The sequence below is a fragment of the Phascolarctos cinereus genome, unplaced genomic scaffold (genome assembly GCF_003287225.1).
Source record: "Phascolarctos cinereus isolate Bilbo 61053 unplaced genomic scaffold, phaCin_HiC Scaffold_7;HRSCAF=346, whole genome shotgun sequence".
In the NCBI taxonomy this organism is placed as follows: domain Eukaryota; kingdom Metazoa; phylum Chordata; class Mammalia; order Diprotodontia; family Phascolarctidae; genus Phascolarctos; species Phascolarctos cinereus.
The window spans coordinates 71,627,418-71,644,813 of record NW_027556180.1 but is presented as its reverse complement, the minus strand read 5'-3'; the positions used below and the strand labels follow the sequence as shown (position 1 = coordinate 71,644,813).

The window sequence follows — 17,396 nt, the reverse complement described above, 5'->3', positions numbered from 1 at the left end:
TTAACAGATGAGGAAGCTGTGACCCAGGGTGGTTAAGTTATTTGCTCAAGATCACACAGGCAGCATTACTGCCTGTGACTCTGGGGATGTCAATAAATTAAGTGAAATACAACTGATATGGTAATATGTCTTGTATGACTCCACATGTATAACCGTTATCAACTGCATGCCTTCTCAACAATGGGGAGGGTGGGAGAGAATATGGAACTCAAAATTGCTACAAAAAAAAAGGTTAAAAATGTTTTTTTACATATAATTGGGAAAAAATAAAATGTTAATTTTTTTTTTGCAAGGCAATTGAGATTAAGTGACTTGCTCAGGGTCACACAGCTAGTAAGTGTCAAGTGTCTGGTCTGAGATCAGATTTGAACTCAGATCCTCCTGACTCCAGGGTCGTTACTCTATCCATTGTGCCATCTAGCTGCCCAAAAAAAATTTGTTTAACTAAGTGAAATGAAACATCTCAAAAACACTTTTTTCATACAGGATCCTGGATTTAGAGACAAGAGAATTTAGGTATTTAAGTGGTACGATGGTGATAATCAAAAGCCAGGGTTGCAGTCAGAAAGGCCTGAGATCCAATCCAGTTTCAGACACTTACTAGCCACGCAACCCTGGGTAAGCTACTTAACCCTGCCTGTCTCAGTTTCTTCAACTATAAAATGGGAATAACAATAGTACTCACCTTCCAGAGTAACCGTGAGGAACACATGAGATAGCCTTTTGTACTATGAACCTGACACATAGTTGGTACTTAATTAATGCTTATTTTGTTTCTTTCCTTTAAAAGAGGCCCACTTATTTCAAAGACTTCATTTTACAGATAAGAACATCAAATCCCAGAACAGTTAGGTGACTGAATGTCCAAGGTCACACAGGTGATTTTTGAGATACTGAATTTAGATGTAAAACTGTTTAGGATTCACACCCAGCAATGCCTTTTACATGTAGTGTTCTGAAGATCTCATATCCATTAAAAAGGAAAGCCTCTGACTATTCAAAAGACTTCACTCGGATTACATAAGACTCAGATTTTAAAAGCCACGTTAGAAAGAATAGTGTCTGTCAGGATTTAAAATTTTACTCTTAAGTTACTGGGAAAAAGTGGCTTGCATTCTTTATGGTTATGGCTCAGTGGTATATTTTTATAAAAATGCTCCCTGAAGCCACCTCTTCAAATTCTCCCTTCCCATCTTTTCACACCCCTGACACACTGCCATCCCAAATGATCATTAATACCTAGCAGAAATAAAAGCTTGCTTCATAGACTTTGAGGCAGAAGGGAGCTTGGAGGTCATCTAGCACTTTACAGATAAGCAACTGAAAGCCCGAGGAGGACAGTGATCGTGCCCAAGGACACATAACCAATTAATGGCAGAGCATGGATTCCAATCCAAGACCCCAATGCACATCCTAGTGTTCTTCAGTCCTCTATCTGGCTGCTAGTCACTGTTCTGAGCCTTAAAACAAATTATCCAATAAATTTTTCTTCTACTTGTAGTTGGATTCTCAGATGAAAACATTTTTTTTAAAAACCCAACCCCTGAAGAGTTATCGTTCTTACCTCTTCAGCAACTTTCATTAGTCAAGCTTTTAGAGGCAGAAAGATTCTGGCCAATCTGCATTTATGAATAAATACAATTTTTGTTAATTGTGGATGGAAACAGTCTATGTTATAACAACATTCAAAGAAGTATTTATTCAATACTTTATTATTCCTGTTTGTTTCAAGTATTTATCCTTAAATAATAAGATTGGCCTTTAGAAGGTCACAGAACTTGGCTCAGTGAAAAGGCCAGAACTGTCAGAGGGGAAGCATAACTTGGATTCAGTGAGACATGGTTAAAAATCCCAGCTCTAACACTTAGTAGCTCTGTGATCTTGAACAAGTCACAACCTCTCTGGGCCTCAGTTTCCGAGGTCAGACTGGATGGACTATAATGTCATTGTGGTTCTTAACATTATCATCATCATCATCATCTTCAAACTATCACCTCCTGCATAGTTTTCTTCCCTGTGCACACGGTCTAGTGTCCTGCCTCCTCACTGTCATCTTCTTTAGTACTAGAATGTGCTGTATGAGGAAGAGGTATGTCTTTCTATAGGAGGAAGGAGAAGTGTCTCCTATATTCGGAAGGCGTATCACCTTGTATAGAAGAAAGGAGAAGTATCTTCTATGAGGAAGAAGTATCTCCTATATTAGGAAGGAGAAATATCACTTTTCATATGAGGAAGAAGTATCTCTTTCTTCATACAACACATTCAAGATGGAAATGGGGTGTATGGAGTGTTCCAGGTGTGAGGACTTTCTGAGCCCTGGTTAGGGCTGGCTCATCCTCCTTCCTGTGGCTCCAAGAAGCTGTAGCATGCAAAGCGGCCACACCGAGGTAAGTCATCTCTGCAGGCGGGTTAAACCAGGTGGAAGGTAACCGTCAGGCCTCAAACCCATTGGTGACTTAGGAGGATGTCTACCCCAAGCACATAAAGACTTCCCCTGATGGAATGGGCAGATGAGAATGATTTGTTCCAATGGCTCTGAAGGCACCTAAAGCAGGAGTTGTGGAATGCTTAGAACTTGGTCAGACATCAAAGATGCCAAAGTCATCTACTGCACCCCAAGCCACTGTCAAACTCTTGACTTCTACCTTGCCAGCAGATTTCAATGACTCTGGAAGAGAGAGTGAGGCTGCCCACTTTGTGCAACTCTGCCTCACTTAAATCAAACTGACAAGTAAGTCAAGATATCACCCATGATATCACTGGTCCTCTTTGAAAATGAAGGACAAACAACAATAAAGACAGAAGTATCAGATAGAGTTCAAATGGGGTGACTCCACAGTAACTGATGATGAAAATAATGGTACACAAATATTGACAGAGAGCTATCCTCCTGTTCCCAGGCTGATGCCTTTTTAGTTTTCGCTGTAAATGTTTGTGCACATTATTTTTGTCTTCTCCGTATTCCTTAAAAGTTTGTTGTTTGAAAGTGCCCAAAGTCTTTTGTGACCACTAAATGTTCAAGAGCCATCACTTAATCAATGCTACAGAAGATGCATTACCATTTGCTTTGATGCTATGCCCTAAGGATCCCTGGGACTCTCCATCTGACCTATATCTCTATGTGTAGCTTCCTTCTATTAGAACCTGAGCTCTTCGAGAGCTCAAGGTCATGTTCTTGATCCCTCTACTGGTTTCAATTCCATAAAACATCCTTCCTCCTCCAGGATAAGCTGGTCACCTAAAATCTCATCACCAAGCAGATGACTCAATTTTTGATAATCCTTTTCTCAACTCTCTCAGTTGTTTCTCCACTGTGACTGGAGTTTTATAATCCCCTCCCAACCTCTCTTTATAGAAGACTCAACTTTGCAGGTATCTCCCCATTTTCCATCAGTGGCTCTCCTTGGTTTCCACTCCAGACAACATCATGTCCCTATGCTGGGTACATTCCCCCCCCCCAACTTTTCATCTGCCTTTTATGTTTTGTCTTCCCGCATTAGAGTGTAAGCTCCTTGGGGCAGGAACCGTCTTTCTTTTCCTTATTTATGTCCCTAGCCCTTGGCCACACTGCTTGGTACATAATAGGCATTTAATAAAAATTTACTGAATTCAATTGATTTGAATTATTTATATCCCCAAAATTTAATATGGTACTTTTAATACAGTAAGTACTTAATAGAAGGGTTTTTTTTGTTCATTCACTAATTCATGGGAATCCTGTGTGTCTAGGTTGAAATAAGGGATAACTGAGTTACTTACAGATAACTCAGAGAGTCTGCAAAGACTTAGCAGGCAGAAGAAGAGAGAAGAGAGAAAAATCTGTTAAGAAAGGGCCCCAGGAACTCAACTTGAGAAATTGTTGCCAACTTCTCAGGAACTGTTTGTTGTCAGGCCTCCACTGCCCTCAGCAGAATCATCACAATTATCCCAGATCCTTTCACCTAATTCTTTTCTTTTTATTGATTTTAAACTTAGATACAAAAAGACAAAAACAACAAAAAAAAGAACATTTCCATGTACACAGCACAACATAAAGAGAGGATTCAGTATGGAATCAAGAATTTCCATTTCAGACTGTTTACTTTTTTTTGAAAAGACTGTGGTAAACACTACATATCATTTTCAAAACTACCCTGCGTTTCTGTGCTTCCTCCTAAATATATGTGTATATATATGTGTCTAAAAGTATGTGTATATGTGCATATATTGTGTCTATATGTGTGTGTACACACACACACAGATCTGTACTATACACACTTTTATTTACCAGTTCTATCTCTGGACGTGGACCACATCTTCCTGCCTACATCCTCGTAGTTGGTTTGAGTATTTATGATACTCAGGATGAATTAGTCACTCAAAGTTGTTTTTAGAAGCATATTTCTGTTACTATGCACAGCATTCTCTTGCTACTGCTCGTTTCACTTTTCATTATTTCATGCCTCTCACCTAATTCTGCTGGTAAAATATGTGCCCCAAAGGGGCTGAAGAATTGAATGAGTTAGCACTCTGCTTCGGTGACTCAATCACAGCACCATCACATCCTACAGACAGAGTCTATGAGGGCGGAAGGGGCTCCTCTCCAAACTGTGTACGGTTCGGAGAATCCAGGCGGATGACAGGAGGAAGACAATGGAGGTAGACAAAGTAGAACCACTGAGGCTCAATGACCAAGTGGCAGTCGTTAGAATATTCTGAGAAACAGATAAAAGAAAAATGGATTATACCAAGTCGAGCAGGTATTTTCCATTGTTCCTCTTAAAGACAGCAAAGTTTTTCATCAGAAAAACAATTCCCCATAGATCCTAAGAGTAGCAAAAGCCCGCCTATCCAGAGCTGCCTGCCACATTGTCAAGTTTTCTAGAAGCACAGACATTACATGGCATCATGGATGGAGCACTAGAACTGGAGTCAAGAAGACCCGAGTTCAAATCCTGCCTATGACACCTGCTGGCTATATGACCTCGGGGAAGTGGCAAAAATCTCTCAGAGCCTCAATTTCCTTACCTGTAAAATGAGGAAAAGAGTAGCACCAACCTCACAGGGCTGTTGCCCAAATGAGATAATATCTGTAATATGCCTTGCAAACTTTAAGGCACTACATAAATGCTGGCTATTACTATTAGAATTCTGGTTCAACAGGAGAATATTAAGGGAATAAATATATTACAATATGAGCTAGGTAGTACAGTGGATAGAGCAGCAGGCCTAGGGTCAGGCAGACCCAAATTCAAATGCAGCCTCAGACACTTTACTAGCTGTGTAACCCTTGGCAAGTCACTTAATTTCTGTTTGCCTCAGTTTCCTCATCTGTAAAAATGGGGATAATAACAGCATCAATCTCCCAGGGCTGTTGTGAGGATCACATTATTTAATATAACTGTAAAGTGCTTAGCACAGCACACAGTAGGCGCTAGATACATGTTAGCATATTGTTATCATCATCATCATTATTACTAATAAAAACCTGGTTTTTTAGTATTTTGCTTTGGCCCTTTATTTGATTGTTTAAAAATTATATTTTTCTAAAATGGCATTATACCCAGGACTATTCTATATGCTCTAACTTTTACATTTAAGTTACAAAAGATAACTCTTTCTCTAATCTTTGTTCTTAATTTTTAAATGAGACATTAATTAAATTAGTAACTACCTACAGACAGCAGATACGTAAATGTCTTCTGTATGCTTTAAAAAACAATAACATCATTTTCATTTCTGAGGGGGAAACCCTCCCCTTCTCTCCTGCTGCCAAAACTCAAGTATTCGTGTAGATGTAACACAATAATAAATTGAGCTATTCTACAATTTGCCTAAAGCAAAAAACAATGAAAGAGAAAGATTTATGTCAGGAGGGCAAAGTGCCCCACCCTCCCAAATGGAGAAGAGAAGAAAAAACACAGGGAAGGAGAGAAATTGGCAGGTAACACAGATAATATATTTCACATCTCAAGAAAGAATCAAGGCTATTTCACAATACAGGAGGTTAATAAGCCAGATAATTCAAAGATCTAGTTTCCATTATTCTTCAGAAACATAAGGAGGCAGCAGAGTGAGAAATGAATAATATGCATATTGACCACAATACTTTAAATTAAAACATTAAAAGATCAGAAGTTTTCATAATAACTAGCATTTACATAGTACTTTATGGTTTACAGGGTGGATTTTTTTCCCCTTAAATAAGTTACTTCATTTTATTTTCACAACAACCCTGGGAGGTGAGTGCTAATACTGTCCCTATTTTACAGACAAGGAAACTGAGGAAGAGGCTAAGTGACTTGCCCAGGGTCACAGAGCTACCCAGTTTCTGGAGTTAGATGTGAACTCAGGTGTTCCTGAGTCTAGGTTCAGCACTCCATCCACTGTGATGACCAATCTTGTTTCCAGAACACTGGTGATGAAACACTCTTCCTTCCTCTCAGTAGAAGCATGGTAGCCTTTGGGTAGACAATGCTGAGTCCAGTGTTAGACACAATCTCTGTTTGGGTAGGTTTATTTAATTTTTCTTTGCTGGAGAGGACAGCTAGGGGCAGGAGATGTATTCGAAAAATGACTTGTGAAAAATAAAAAGATAGGTAAACTCATATATTTAAAAAAGTAATAACATAATGAAATGGCCCAGGACTGGTATAAAAACATTCTATCAACAAACACTTACTTAGGGGCAGCAAGGTGGTGCAGTGCATAGAGCTCTGGCCTCGGAGTCAGGAGGACCCGAGTTCAAATCTGGCCTCAGACACCTGACACTTAACTAGCTGTGTGACCCTGGGCAAGTCACTTAACCCCAATTGCCTCACCAAAAAAAAAAGTCAACCCCCCCAAAAAAAAACACCACACACTTATTTAAGCACTTACCAGGTTCCAGACACTATGTTAAATGTTGGGGACAAAATAAAAAAGCCAACGATCCCTGCCCTCAAGGAGCTTACATTCTAATGGAGGAGTCAACAAGTATAAATAGGTATATCTAAGATACACAGAGCAGACAGTCATAAAACATTCTTTTAAAAAATTGCAGCCCACTGTATAAACCTAAAATGGAGGATTTATGGAAAAATATGGACAAGAACTAGACAGGGTAAAAAGAAATAGATGGGTTGAAAGCTGCCTCACTGGAGAGAGCAGTGACACCTGAGATCAAAGAACCACTAAAATGTATTATTATTTTTTTAAAAACACCTTCATTTTTCCACACGTTCCCAGGCCTCCAGTAGTTTCTATTTCAGGTCTAGATTGTCTCACACCTCTTGAGAGGCTATTGTTTGTGGAACGTTTAGCTATCTCAAAGGGGCTAAGCATCATGGTATGGTATGGGAATTGATCATTTCTTTTAACAAAGAAAAAGTTGTATCTTAAGATTTGGCCTCATAATTCCTTTCAGAGCTATATCAACGTCACATAATTAACTCTGCATCTTCTACACCTGCTTTTCATTCCGAAACGTGTGGATGCTTTGCAACAGGGGGTAGGAAAGTACCAAGTTTTATTTACCCATTCTATTGAAAGGGAAATAAAGAGACCCAGTAAGAACTTCCAGGACTAGAAAACTGAAATAATCTGTTTATATACAAGAGATAAGCCAGGAATAAATGAATCATTTGGAGCTCAGCCCTAGCTGATTGTCTAAGACAGACAACCATGGAGAGTGGTAACACATGCACTGCCTCTGATTCAAATGCAGGATTCTTCACCTTTCCAAGATCTTCTGAGACAGGAATTCTTAGCGTGGCGTTGGTGAACATGTATGTATGTATGTATGTATACATACACATACACACTCCTATATATAGGTAATTGTACTTCATTGTGCAGTTATCCCTTCCACATCATGGGGACTGGGGTGTGCTTAAGTTAAATCTGTAGGGGCAGACCCTTCACCTTCATTTTCCTTTAGGAAGTCATATAAGGACTTCGCCTTTTCTCATATGATGCCAGAGTCTAGCAGAATGCCATTTTAAAAACAATCCTGCACTTCTGAGTTTCTAAACTTTTTCTGTGTCATCTGCTGACCCTCATGTGTCATCTATGACTTCAGCAAAACTCCCCAAAGATTCTCATTTAACTTTATGCCCACCCACGACATATTGAAACCGTGTTATGGAAGGGATAACGGTAACTGGTTTCCTTTTTCTATTTTACACATTTAAAAATATTCTTTGATTTTTGGAGGCAATCGGGATCATGTGACTTGCCCAGGGTCACACAGCTACTAAGTGTCTGAGGCCAAATTTTAACTCAGGTCCTTCTGGAAGGGCCAGTGTTCTATCCACTGTGCCACCTCTAGCTGTCCCTGCATTTAAAAACATTCTTAACAACAATTACATGTAAAACACTTAGTTACTCTGATCAAGGTAATGATCCATGACAATTCCTGAAGACGCATAATGAAAAATGCCATCTACCTCCACAGAGAGAAAACTGATGAACTCAGTGCAAACTGAAGTATAATTTTTTCACTTTATTTTTATTGCTGCTTTTTTTTTTCAACATGGCAAATACGCAGCTATGTTTTGCATGAGTTTACGGATATACTTGATATCATAGTTTGCCTTCTCAATGGGTGGGAAAGGGTGTTGAAGGAAGAGAATTTGAAATTAAAAAAATTTTTAAATGAATTTCGAACTCTAATTTTTTTACATGTCAAAAACAAATAATATATAAATTAAAAAGAAATAATAACAACATTATTCTGAGAAGGATCCATAGGCTTCACCAGATTGCCAAGGCGAGGGAGGAAGGGAAGAAGGAAGGAGAAGGAAGGGAGCGAGGGAGGGAAGGATTTATTAAGCAACCACTATGTGTCAAGCACTGGACTAAGCACTTCACAAATATTATCTCATCTGATCCTCAGAACAACACTGAGAGGTGGATGCAATTATCATCCCCATTTTACAAATGAGGAAACTGAGGCAGGCATCAGTTAAGTGACCTACCCAGGATCACACAGCTAGTAAGTATCTGGGGCTGGATCTTAACTCAAGTCTTCCTGACTCCAGGTCTGGTGCTATCCACTTGGTCTAAATAATCTATCTCCTTGGAATGACCCTTTGAAGAAAGCCCTATTCATACTTTCCCTTGCTCTAGGACAAGAATGAAATTGGAGATTTTACTGACTAACTCTGGCCATCATCACTGAGCTGGTTGGACATTGATTCTATTTGGGAAATGGTGCAAAAGGCAAGCTTTGAGGCTGTCCACAGTCGCAGAGCTGTTGACAACACTCATCGAGGGCCCTGTCTGGACAGTCTCTCTGTCAGAGCACCTTAAAATGTTTCGCTTTATTTTCCCACTACAAACTGACATTTCACTTTAAGCGAAACACCCCGTACAGAATACAGAATGAGCTTTTTTTATTTCCCAAGAACAGCACGGCAGGTGCCTGCCCACAACTGCTCACTAAATGAGTATTACTAATGGAGGGAAGGAGGACGTTATCATCAAATTTAAACGTGCACCTGCTGCAGGATGACTGCGGGCCCAGGTACTGAACGGGAAAGCAGCGAGACAGCTTTGCACTAATGGTAAACTTATCATGCACAGCAAGCTGGTTGGGCAGTCCATCTGAGTGGAGAGTGTTTATGAACTACTGTGAAACTGCAAACACAGAGATCTAATATTTCAAGTCACTTGGCTTGCTGTGAACCAAGAAAGACATTGGAATTCTAGAGGACAAATACTTCAGAAAAAAAAAAAAACAACCCAACCATAAAATATAAATTATCTCTGTGCAAGAGATTAACTTAAAAAAAAATTAACTAGGACACAGGGACAATTAATAGGTCCACTGGTCCATATAATATTTTCCATTTACTAACCAATACCCTTCCTAGTCTGAGTAAACTTAGCAAAGTATTCTAGCTGCTAAATCTTGTGCATTTCCAAATCAGCATAATTCATAAAGCTAACCCACATAATGTTTTATATAAAAGCTCTAACTCTCATTGTGAGCTTTTTTTCTTTAACTGAAGAAGGCAAGGAGAAAGTTGGGGGAGGTATCATGCTTTCAACAGATAACAATACAGACATTTATACAACAGAGGAAGAGATGTCAGGAAATCAGGTCTCAGATACCAATATATGACTCCCACCCATTCTTTCATTTAAAAACTCTAATTATCATATGTAAAACGATATAAGTCATTTGTATACAACGTATTAGCTGAATGAATGGGGAAGATAGTAAATCTGAACTAAAAAAAAGTACTATAGAAAATCATTGCTCTTAAATTCTTCCAAAGATCTAGGGGTAAAAATAGACTATATTCTCCCAGAGAAACCGACTCCTCTTCCAATCTGTATGTTGGAATAGCGACCTTTTAACAAAAAAAAAAGGTGGGGGAGCTGAGCAATGCAAAATGAGTTTTAACAAAGGTAGTGTTCTTTAAGAGACGATAACATTTTGGGAAAAGTGTCATACTTTTAAAAGTTCACACTCATTAGAGACCTTAATCCAAATTATGGATAGTCGGATAAGAAATAACTGAATAGAAATTAATCTTATACTACCCTAGCCCACTTTCATGAATTGTGTAGAATAAGATTGTTTTTGAGGCCAAGATCACATTGCAACAATAAGAAAAATACAAGATAAGAAAAATAAACCTAAGTGTCAGAAAACATCACATAGGAACCAAATTACGCTTATCTAACATGAAAATTCAATACACCGTATGTTCATCCATGTTATTTGACTACACTAACTTAAACTATCCCATTTTGGCAATAAGGAAAAACAAGGCTTGGAAATATTAAGAGATTCTGAAAATTTCTTAATAATAACAATAACAATGATAATAATAATAGCTACCATTTATATAGCACCTGCTACATGCAAGGACAATGCTAAGTGCTTTACAAATATTCTCATCTGATCCTCACAACAACCCTGTAAGATTGCTGCTCCTATTATCCTCCATTTTAGAGCTGGGGAAACTGAGGCAAACAGGGGTTAAGTGACTTGCCCAAAGTCAAACAGCTATTAAACAGCTGAGGGTAGATTTAAATTCAGGTCTTCCTGAATGTAGGCCCAGCACTCTATCCACTGAGGGGTATGCTGGACATTTTAAGAGACGTACACAGGAAAAAGTTTTCAGGTTCCCCTGAATTAAGTGGGGAAATAAAAAAGCTAACAAGTTATACAAAACAAAAAGTCTTTTTCTCCACATATATACACGAACTCCAATACCCCCCAAAATTTGTAAACATATCCACCACTACAGATTACAAACCCATCCATGCCTAATTATCTTGTGAAACTGTTTTTGTCCAAGAGTGTCCAAAAAATCATCCATGGGCTCTGTTATTTTTAGTATTTCATGGATAAAATTCAACAGCCAAGATGTACAGTGGTCAACCCTTAGCAAGGCCACAGGAATACAACATCTCACTTTCTGGGCGTATCCATCTTTGAAAGCACAGGGCATTGTTGGTAATAGGCCAAAGCCTACTGATGCCCATCACACAACTTTCTATTGCCCTTAGGGTCATCTACCATTTTGATTCTTTTGAGACTATGATGTTTTCCATGATTCACAGCTAATCAGCAACATCAGGAGAACAGTGGTATTAAAATATGACCTTGTGTGTCAGGGAGTAGCTCAGACTAGGACTATGTAAAGCACTGTCAAATTTACCAAACGCTTTTTCAATTTCGGGCCCAGGCTCAATTTCTATCTGTAATGCTTGTCTAAGACAAACGGCACTGACAGACTGATTCAGTGAGTTGCCCATTCAAATGTAAGCTATACTTCGGGCAGTCAGCATCCTTCATGCCCTCAGTTTCCCCCCCATAGAGTACCAAGTCAATCTCTTTCGAATGACTATGGGCATCCTTGAGAAAGTCCAGTAGTATTCCATGGCTTAACGGAATTAATACAATGTCATCCAGAAACCAGAACTTCACCACCCAGTGAATATCTCTGGACAGACTCTATAGAAATACATATATAACTTATAAAAATTATGTACAGAAAAAACTCTTCCCACTGTTAAACCAATGATTTTTTTGAAGTATGATACTGAATCTTGAAGAATATCTGATATGCTCTTAACTTGCTCTCTATCCTTAACCAAAAAAAAAAACTGGACAAGAAGACAAAAGAGCCCTGGGGTATATCCACATAAAATAATAACAACAACAACAACAACAACAACAAAATAATAATAATAATAGCAGCTAACATTTCATATAGTGCTTACTATGTGCCACACACTATGCTAAGTGCTTTATAATTATCTCATCTGATCCTTGTAATAACCCTGGCAAGTAGGTGCTGTTATTATTCCCATATTACAGATGAGGAAACCAAGACAAATAGGACTAACTGACTTGCCCATACATACATACATCCAGTAAGTGGCTGAAGCCAGGTTTGAATTCACTGCCACCTATACTTATATAAAAGTATAAGGGAAAAAGAACCAGCAAAATAGACTTGTGAAGATTAGAAACAAGCCCAGGAAGAAGAGAATAGTCTGGAGGAAGCTGGCCAGTTAATAGTGTCAAACACTACTGCAAGATCGAGGAACACTGAGAAAGGGGGAGTGTTGGGGCTAGAGCGTAAGAGCAGTGGAATTGAGAAGGTAAAGAACACAGAACAATCTTTCCAAAAATCTGGCACTGGAAAGATAGCAGAGAAAGAGCAACACTCTTTGAAAGTTGTGAGCTTTGTTTTTCAGGCAGTGGGGGTGGGCTGTTAGATCGATTTAAGAGTTGGAAGGGGTCTCAGAGGCCATTCGGTCAATCAATGCAGTGCAACACTGTCACTGTAGCAGATAAAAATCAGTCAGTTCAAACACAGATCCTTTGACTCCAAACCCAACACTCTTTTCCATACCTCAACAGGCTGCTAAGGAAAGTAAAATTAAGTAAATAAAGGGAATGGGGGGGGGAGAGAGGAAGGGAGGGAGGGAGAGAGGGAGGGAGGGAGGGAGGGAAGAGAGAGAGAGAGAGAGAGAGAGAGAGAGAGAGAGAGAGAGAGAGAGAGAGAGAGAGAGAGAGGGAGAGAGAGAGAGAGAGGGATGGGACAATCAACGGCGTGAAATCCTGAAAGAGACAGACAAGAAACTATGGCAGCACAGATGGAGAGGTCAACCTTGCCACGTCACTCTCTCAGAGACAGGAGGGAAGGGAGGAGAGGCTAGGTAAAGACATCCTGGAAGTCTGGAGGTAAGGATATGAGGGAACTCATGTCAGGCAAGGAGGCGGGACAGCCATCTGCCGAGAGGGGGGATGATGGGAGGTGGAGCTGGGAGCAAGAAGAGGTCCAGAACAAGGGATAGATGGCACAGAGAGGACTAAAAGGATTGCCGCGCAGCAAAGCAGAGCCCCTACATACAGAATGAGCATGTTTAGTTCTCTTCTAAATCTTAAATTCGAAATATCTCAGTCCTTTTCTTTTACTGGGCTCTGATTTCACTACTTACAGGTTGCTCCTTCTTTGTCTGCTGTTGCTGTTGAGTAGTTTCAGGCATGTCTTACTCTCCACGGTCTCACTTGGGGTTTTCCTGTCAAAGATACTGGAGCAGTTTGCCACTCCCTTCTCCAGTTCATTTTACAGATAAGGAAACTGAGGCAAACAGGGTGAAGTGACTTGCCCAGGGTCACACCTAGAACTCAGATCCTCCTGTCTCCAGGGCTGGTGCTCTATCCACTACACCACCTACCTGTGCCTTTTTGTTGCTTTAGATCAACATATAAACGTGCAACCTGAGAGAAAGGGAAATCACAACTTTTATCTGGTAGCCACAATCCCAACTGCTGTTGCCGTTTCTTTTTTTGGAGGCAATTGGGACTAAGTAAATTACTCAAGGTCACACAGCCGATAAGAGTCTAAGGATGATTTGAACCCAGATGTTCCTGACTCCAGCGCTGGTGCTCTATCTACTTTGCCACCTAGCTGCCCCAATCCAACTGCTTCTTAACGGGGTAATGCAATCAACCACAAAGATAACTAAACACATACTCTTTCCTTCTTCTCTCCGTTTATTCCCCATCACCGCTCTCTCTCCCCAGTCAGCATATCTACACACCTGAACTAACTTGCATAGTTAATAGCTAACATGCTTTCAAGGGTTGTAAGATGCTTTATCTATGCTATCACATTTGATCTTCTAAATCATCCTGTGAGGTGGGTACTTTTGTACTTTTTACAGAAGAGGAAACTGAGGCTGAGAGCTGTTAAGTTAAGTTGCCCAGGGTCACACAGCCAGTAGGCCCCCAGGGGGGCCTCTTATATATATTACAACAGATGGTGAGGAGGTAGGCAGAAAAAATGCCTTTACTAAGACTAATAGCATTAAGTTGCTATTAATTAAGTCACATTTCAGTAATGCTCCGGTGATCTTGGAAATTTTATAATGCAAAGAGATTCTCCCCAGTCCAAGCATCAGTTGATTTATGATACTGTGCTGTCACAAGGCAATGACAAAGACTGTCCAATATCTTCAGTGTGACGATGACTCGTGACTCAGTCTTACTAAGTAACCATGGATATATTAGTTTTCCAAGGCTACAGATCTCTTTGGAAGTCAGTAGCAAAAATTTATTCTACACGTGGTACCAGAGACTATGTGCAAGAACCCAGGAATAACACAGAAAAATGACAAACAGCTGTAGCTGTGGCAACAACAGCTGAGCGTCAACACATCTGTGGTTCTGAGATCCCACTATTTTCTCAAAGAAGTAGCTGTCAGTGAAACTCATTTATCAGTGGTTCAGTCGTACTTAAACCTCCACCGAACTTCACTGGAGGCCGTGGTTAGAGAGCCAGGACTAGAGTCAGGAAGACTCATCTTCCTGAGTTCAAATCTGGCCTCAGCCAATGGCTGTGTGACTCTGGGTAAGTCACTTTACCCTGTTTGCCTCAGTTTCCTCATCTGTAAAATGAGCTGGAGAAGGAAAACAGAAACCACTCCAGTATCTTTGCCAAGAAAACCACAAATGGGATCACAAACAGTCAGACAGGGCTGAAATGACTGAATAGCAACAAGAACATTTGGTTGTACAAAAGAATATTATTTAGCTCTGTTGCCTAGTTACACTTCAAGATAGTAAAGTGTTGATTCAAAAGTGGCAATTCCTCTATTCACAGGATCGTGGATTTATAACTAGGAAGCACCTTAAAAAGTCCTCTGGTTCAAGCCAGTTATATTACAAATTAAGAAACTAAGGCCCAGAAACAATTAATTAGTCCATTAGAGCAGCAGGAAATCTGGAAAAGCAAGGTTTTCCCCACAATGAAGCATTTCACACCTGATAATTATAAGTAGCTGGTTTAAGATTTGTCTAAGTTTTATTCTTTGTTTTTCCTTTGTTTGTTTTTTCATCTCTGATAGAATGCCAGGCACAGAGTAGGCACTTACTAAAGGCTTGCTGACTGATGATTATGCTTTCAGAAGCTGATTTTTAGATTCTGTCTTTTTAAAGAGACACAGTCATCTCAAATGAATGATGTTTTTAAAAAATATCTTTAATTCTCACACTTGGGAGGTATTTTAGAAGGAATATGAGTATTTTATTATATTGAACTTTCTGAATTATCCTCATCCTCTGGGAGAACTTTAATGAGATTAAATGGGAAACCAGTCTATCAGCTTACTCCAATTTAATTCAACACTGAAACTCAACATTATAGTCTTACTAACCTAAGAGGATGAGGCCACAGACTAAGACAAAAGGTCCACATGAGCCATTTACTTGGGATGTGTTCCATGCTGTGTATTTTAAAAGTCAATTTCCAAAAGTCACTAATACCCCTTTGTGCCACTGCAAAACAACACACCCATGAGCCTCATCTGGGAGTTAATCATTAACATTTGAATTCTTGCATGTTATTTCTGCACATTATGTCCAAGTGGACGTAAGTAGAAATGCAAGATGGGAGATAAATGCAATGGTCAGTTTAAAATGTCTATGTACATTTTAAAACAACTGGCTTTTGTACTATGTAAATAAGGCCAGAGGAATGAAAGCTTTCAAAATTAGCTTGATAATTTTCCAGCACTAAAAGAAAGAAACCATGATCTCTCTCTCTCTCTCTCTCTCCATACACACATACAACCACAGAAGGAAAAGGCATCTATGCTGTTTTTTAAACCATTGTGAAAATCACATCTAATTGTCGGAGACGGAAGAGATGAGGGGATTAAAAAAATAAAACACATCAACAATAACCTACATATTAAGGTCTTTGCTTCAAAAGCAATGGTAATTTAGAAATACATGTCAATAAAATAACAGTTACACGTTTCCAACCTACTTACACCGAGTTTTGAGAGGCTCCATGGGACAGTAACAGCTTGACAATGTTCACGTGCCCATTTCTGACCGCATCATGAAGTGGTGAGTCATTCTGGTAGCCAGTGGTGTTTACCAAAGCCTTGTGTTGTAACAGCAGCTCCACAACCTTCTGATGTCCATGATTACAGGCTTCGTGCTAATTGATACAAATTGGAGGGAGGACAGAGAAGCATGACAAAGAACAAGTAAACAAAATTCTGATGATCTGGCAAAAAACCAAAACAAAACAAAACAAAAACTTTGTTTTTTAAAGGATGCTGGATTAGGTCAAGAATTTTGCTTTTAAGTCAGGTAGTCTGGATTCAATTTATTTGGACAAGCATTTACAGGCATAATAAGACACTTATTACATGCCTTAAAAACCACTTAAATGTAAAAGCTTTGTAACAGCTCTCCTGATATCACTGACTCTCATAGATACTTTCCCTGACCACTACTCCCATATTAGAATGTAAGTTCCTTGAGAGCAGGAACTATGTCACTTTTTTTATCCCTCATGTTGAACACGTACCTGGTACCTAGTAAGCAGTGATCTTAATAAATGTTTTTCCAATCATTCACTCAATTCAGATTATAAAGATAAAGGCTTTTAACTTGAGGCCTGAGTAATAAGTCCTTTATGGAAGAAAAGGGGAATATCTATTTTAGATGAAATATTGCTAATCATAAAATCCCAGTATCAGAGCTTGAAGAGATCTACAGGTCTGACTCTTAAATCCACTATAATGCTGCCATGATGCCATGCTGGGGATAGGAAAACAGAAGACACTGAGTTCATGCCCTAGGGGAAGTCTTCAAGCAAAGGCTGGATCATGATATAGAAGGAATTATTATGGCATGGATGACACTAGATCAGAACTTCTTAACCTAGGTTCCATGAACTTTTAAAAAATATAAATATATTTTGATCATTATTTCAACAGAATTGGTTTCCTTGTAATGTTATATATTTTATTTATTTAGAAAAAATCCTGAGAAGGAGTCCATAGGTGTCAACAGACTGCCAAAGGAGTTAAAAGACTAAAAACTCTTTGATCAGAAGGTTCCAGAGGTCCTTTCAAATGGAAATTCTATAATTGTCTAAAGTGACCCA

The 17,396-nt window shown here is 39.2% G+C and overlaps 1 protein-coding gene across 1 annotated transcript in view; it reads right to left on the bottom strand.

The window, feature by feature from the left end:
• Positions 1–17,396, bottom strand: part of BARD1 (BRCA1 associated RING domain 1) — a 150,034-nt gene that overhangs the window by 49,971 nt on the left and 82,667 nt on the right. The window contains 1 exon segment of the mRNA XM_021002840.2: positions 16,267–16,439. Coding sequence (XP_020858499.1) covers positions 16,267–16,439 — 173 coding nt within the window.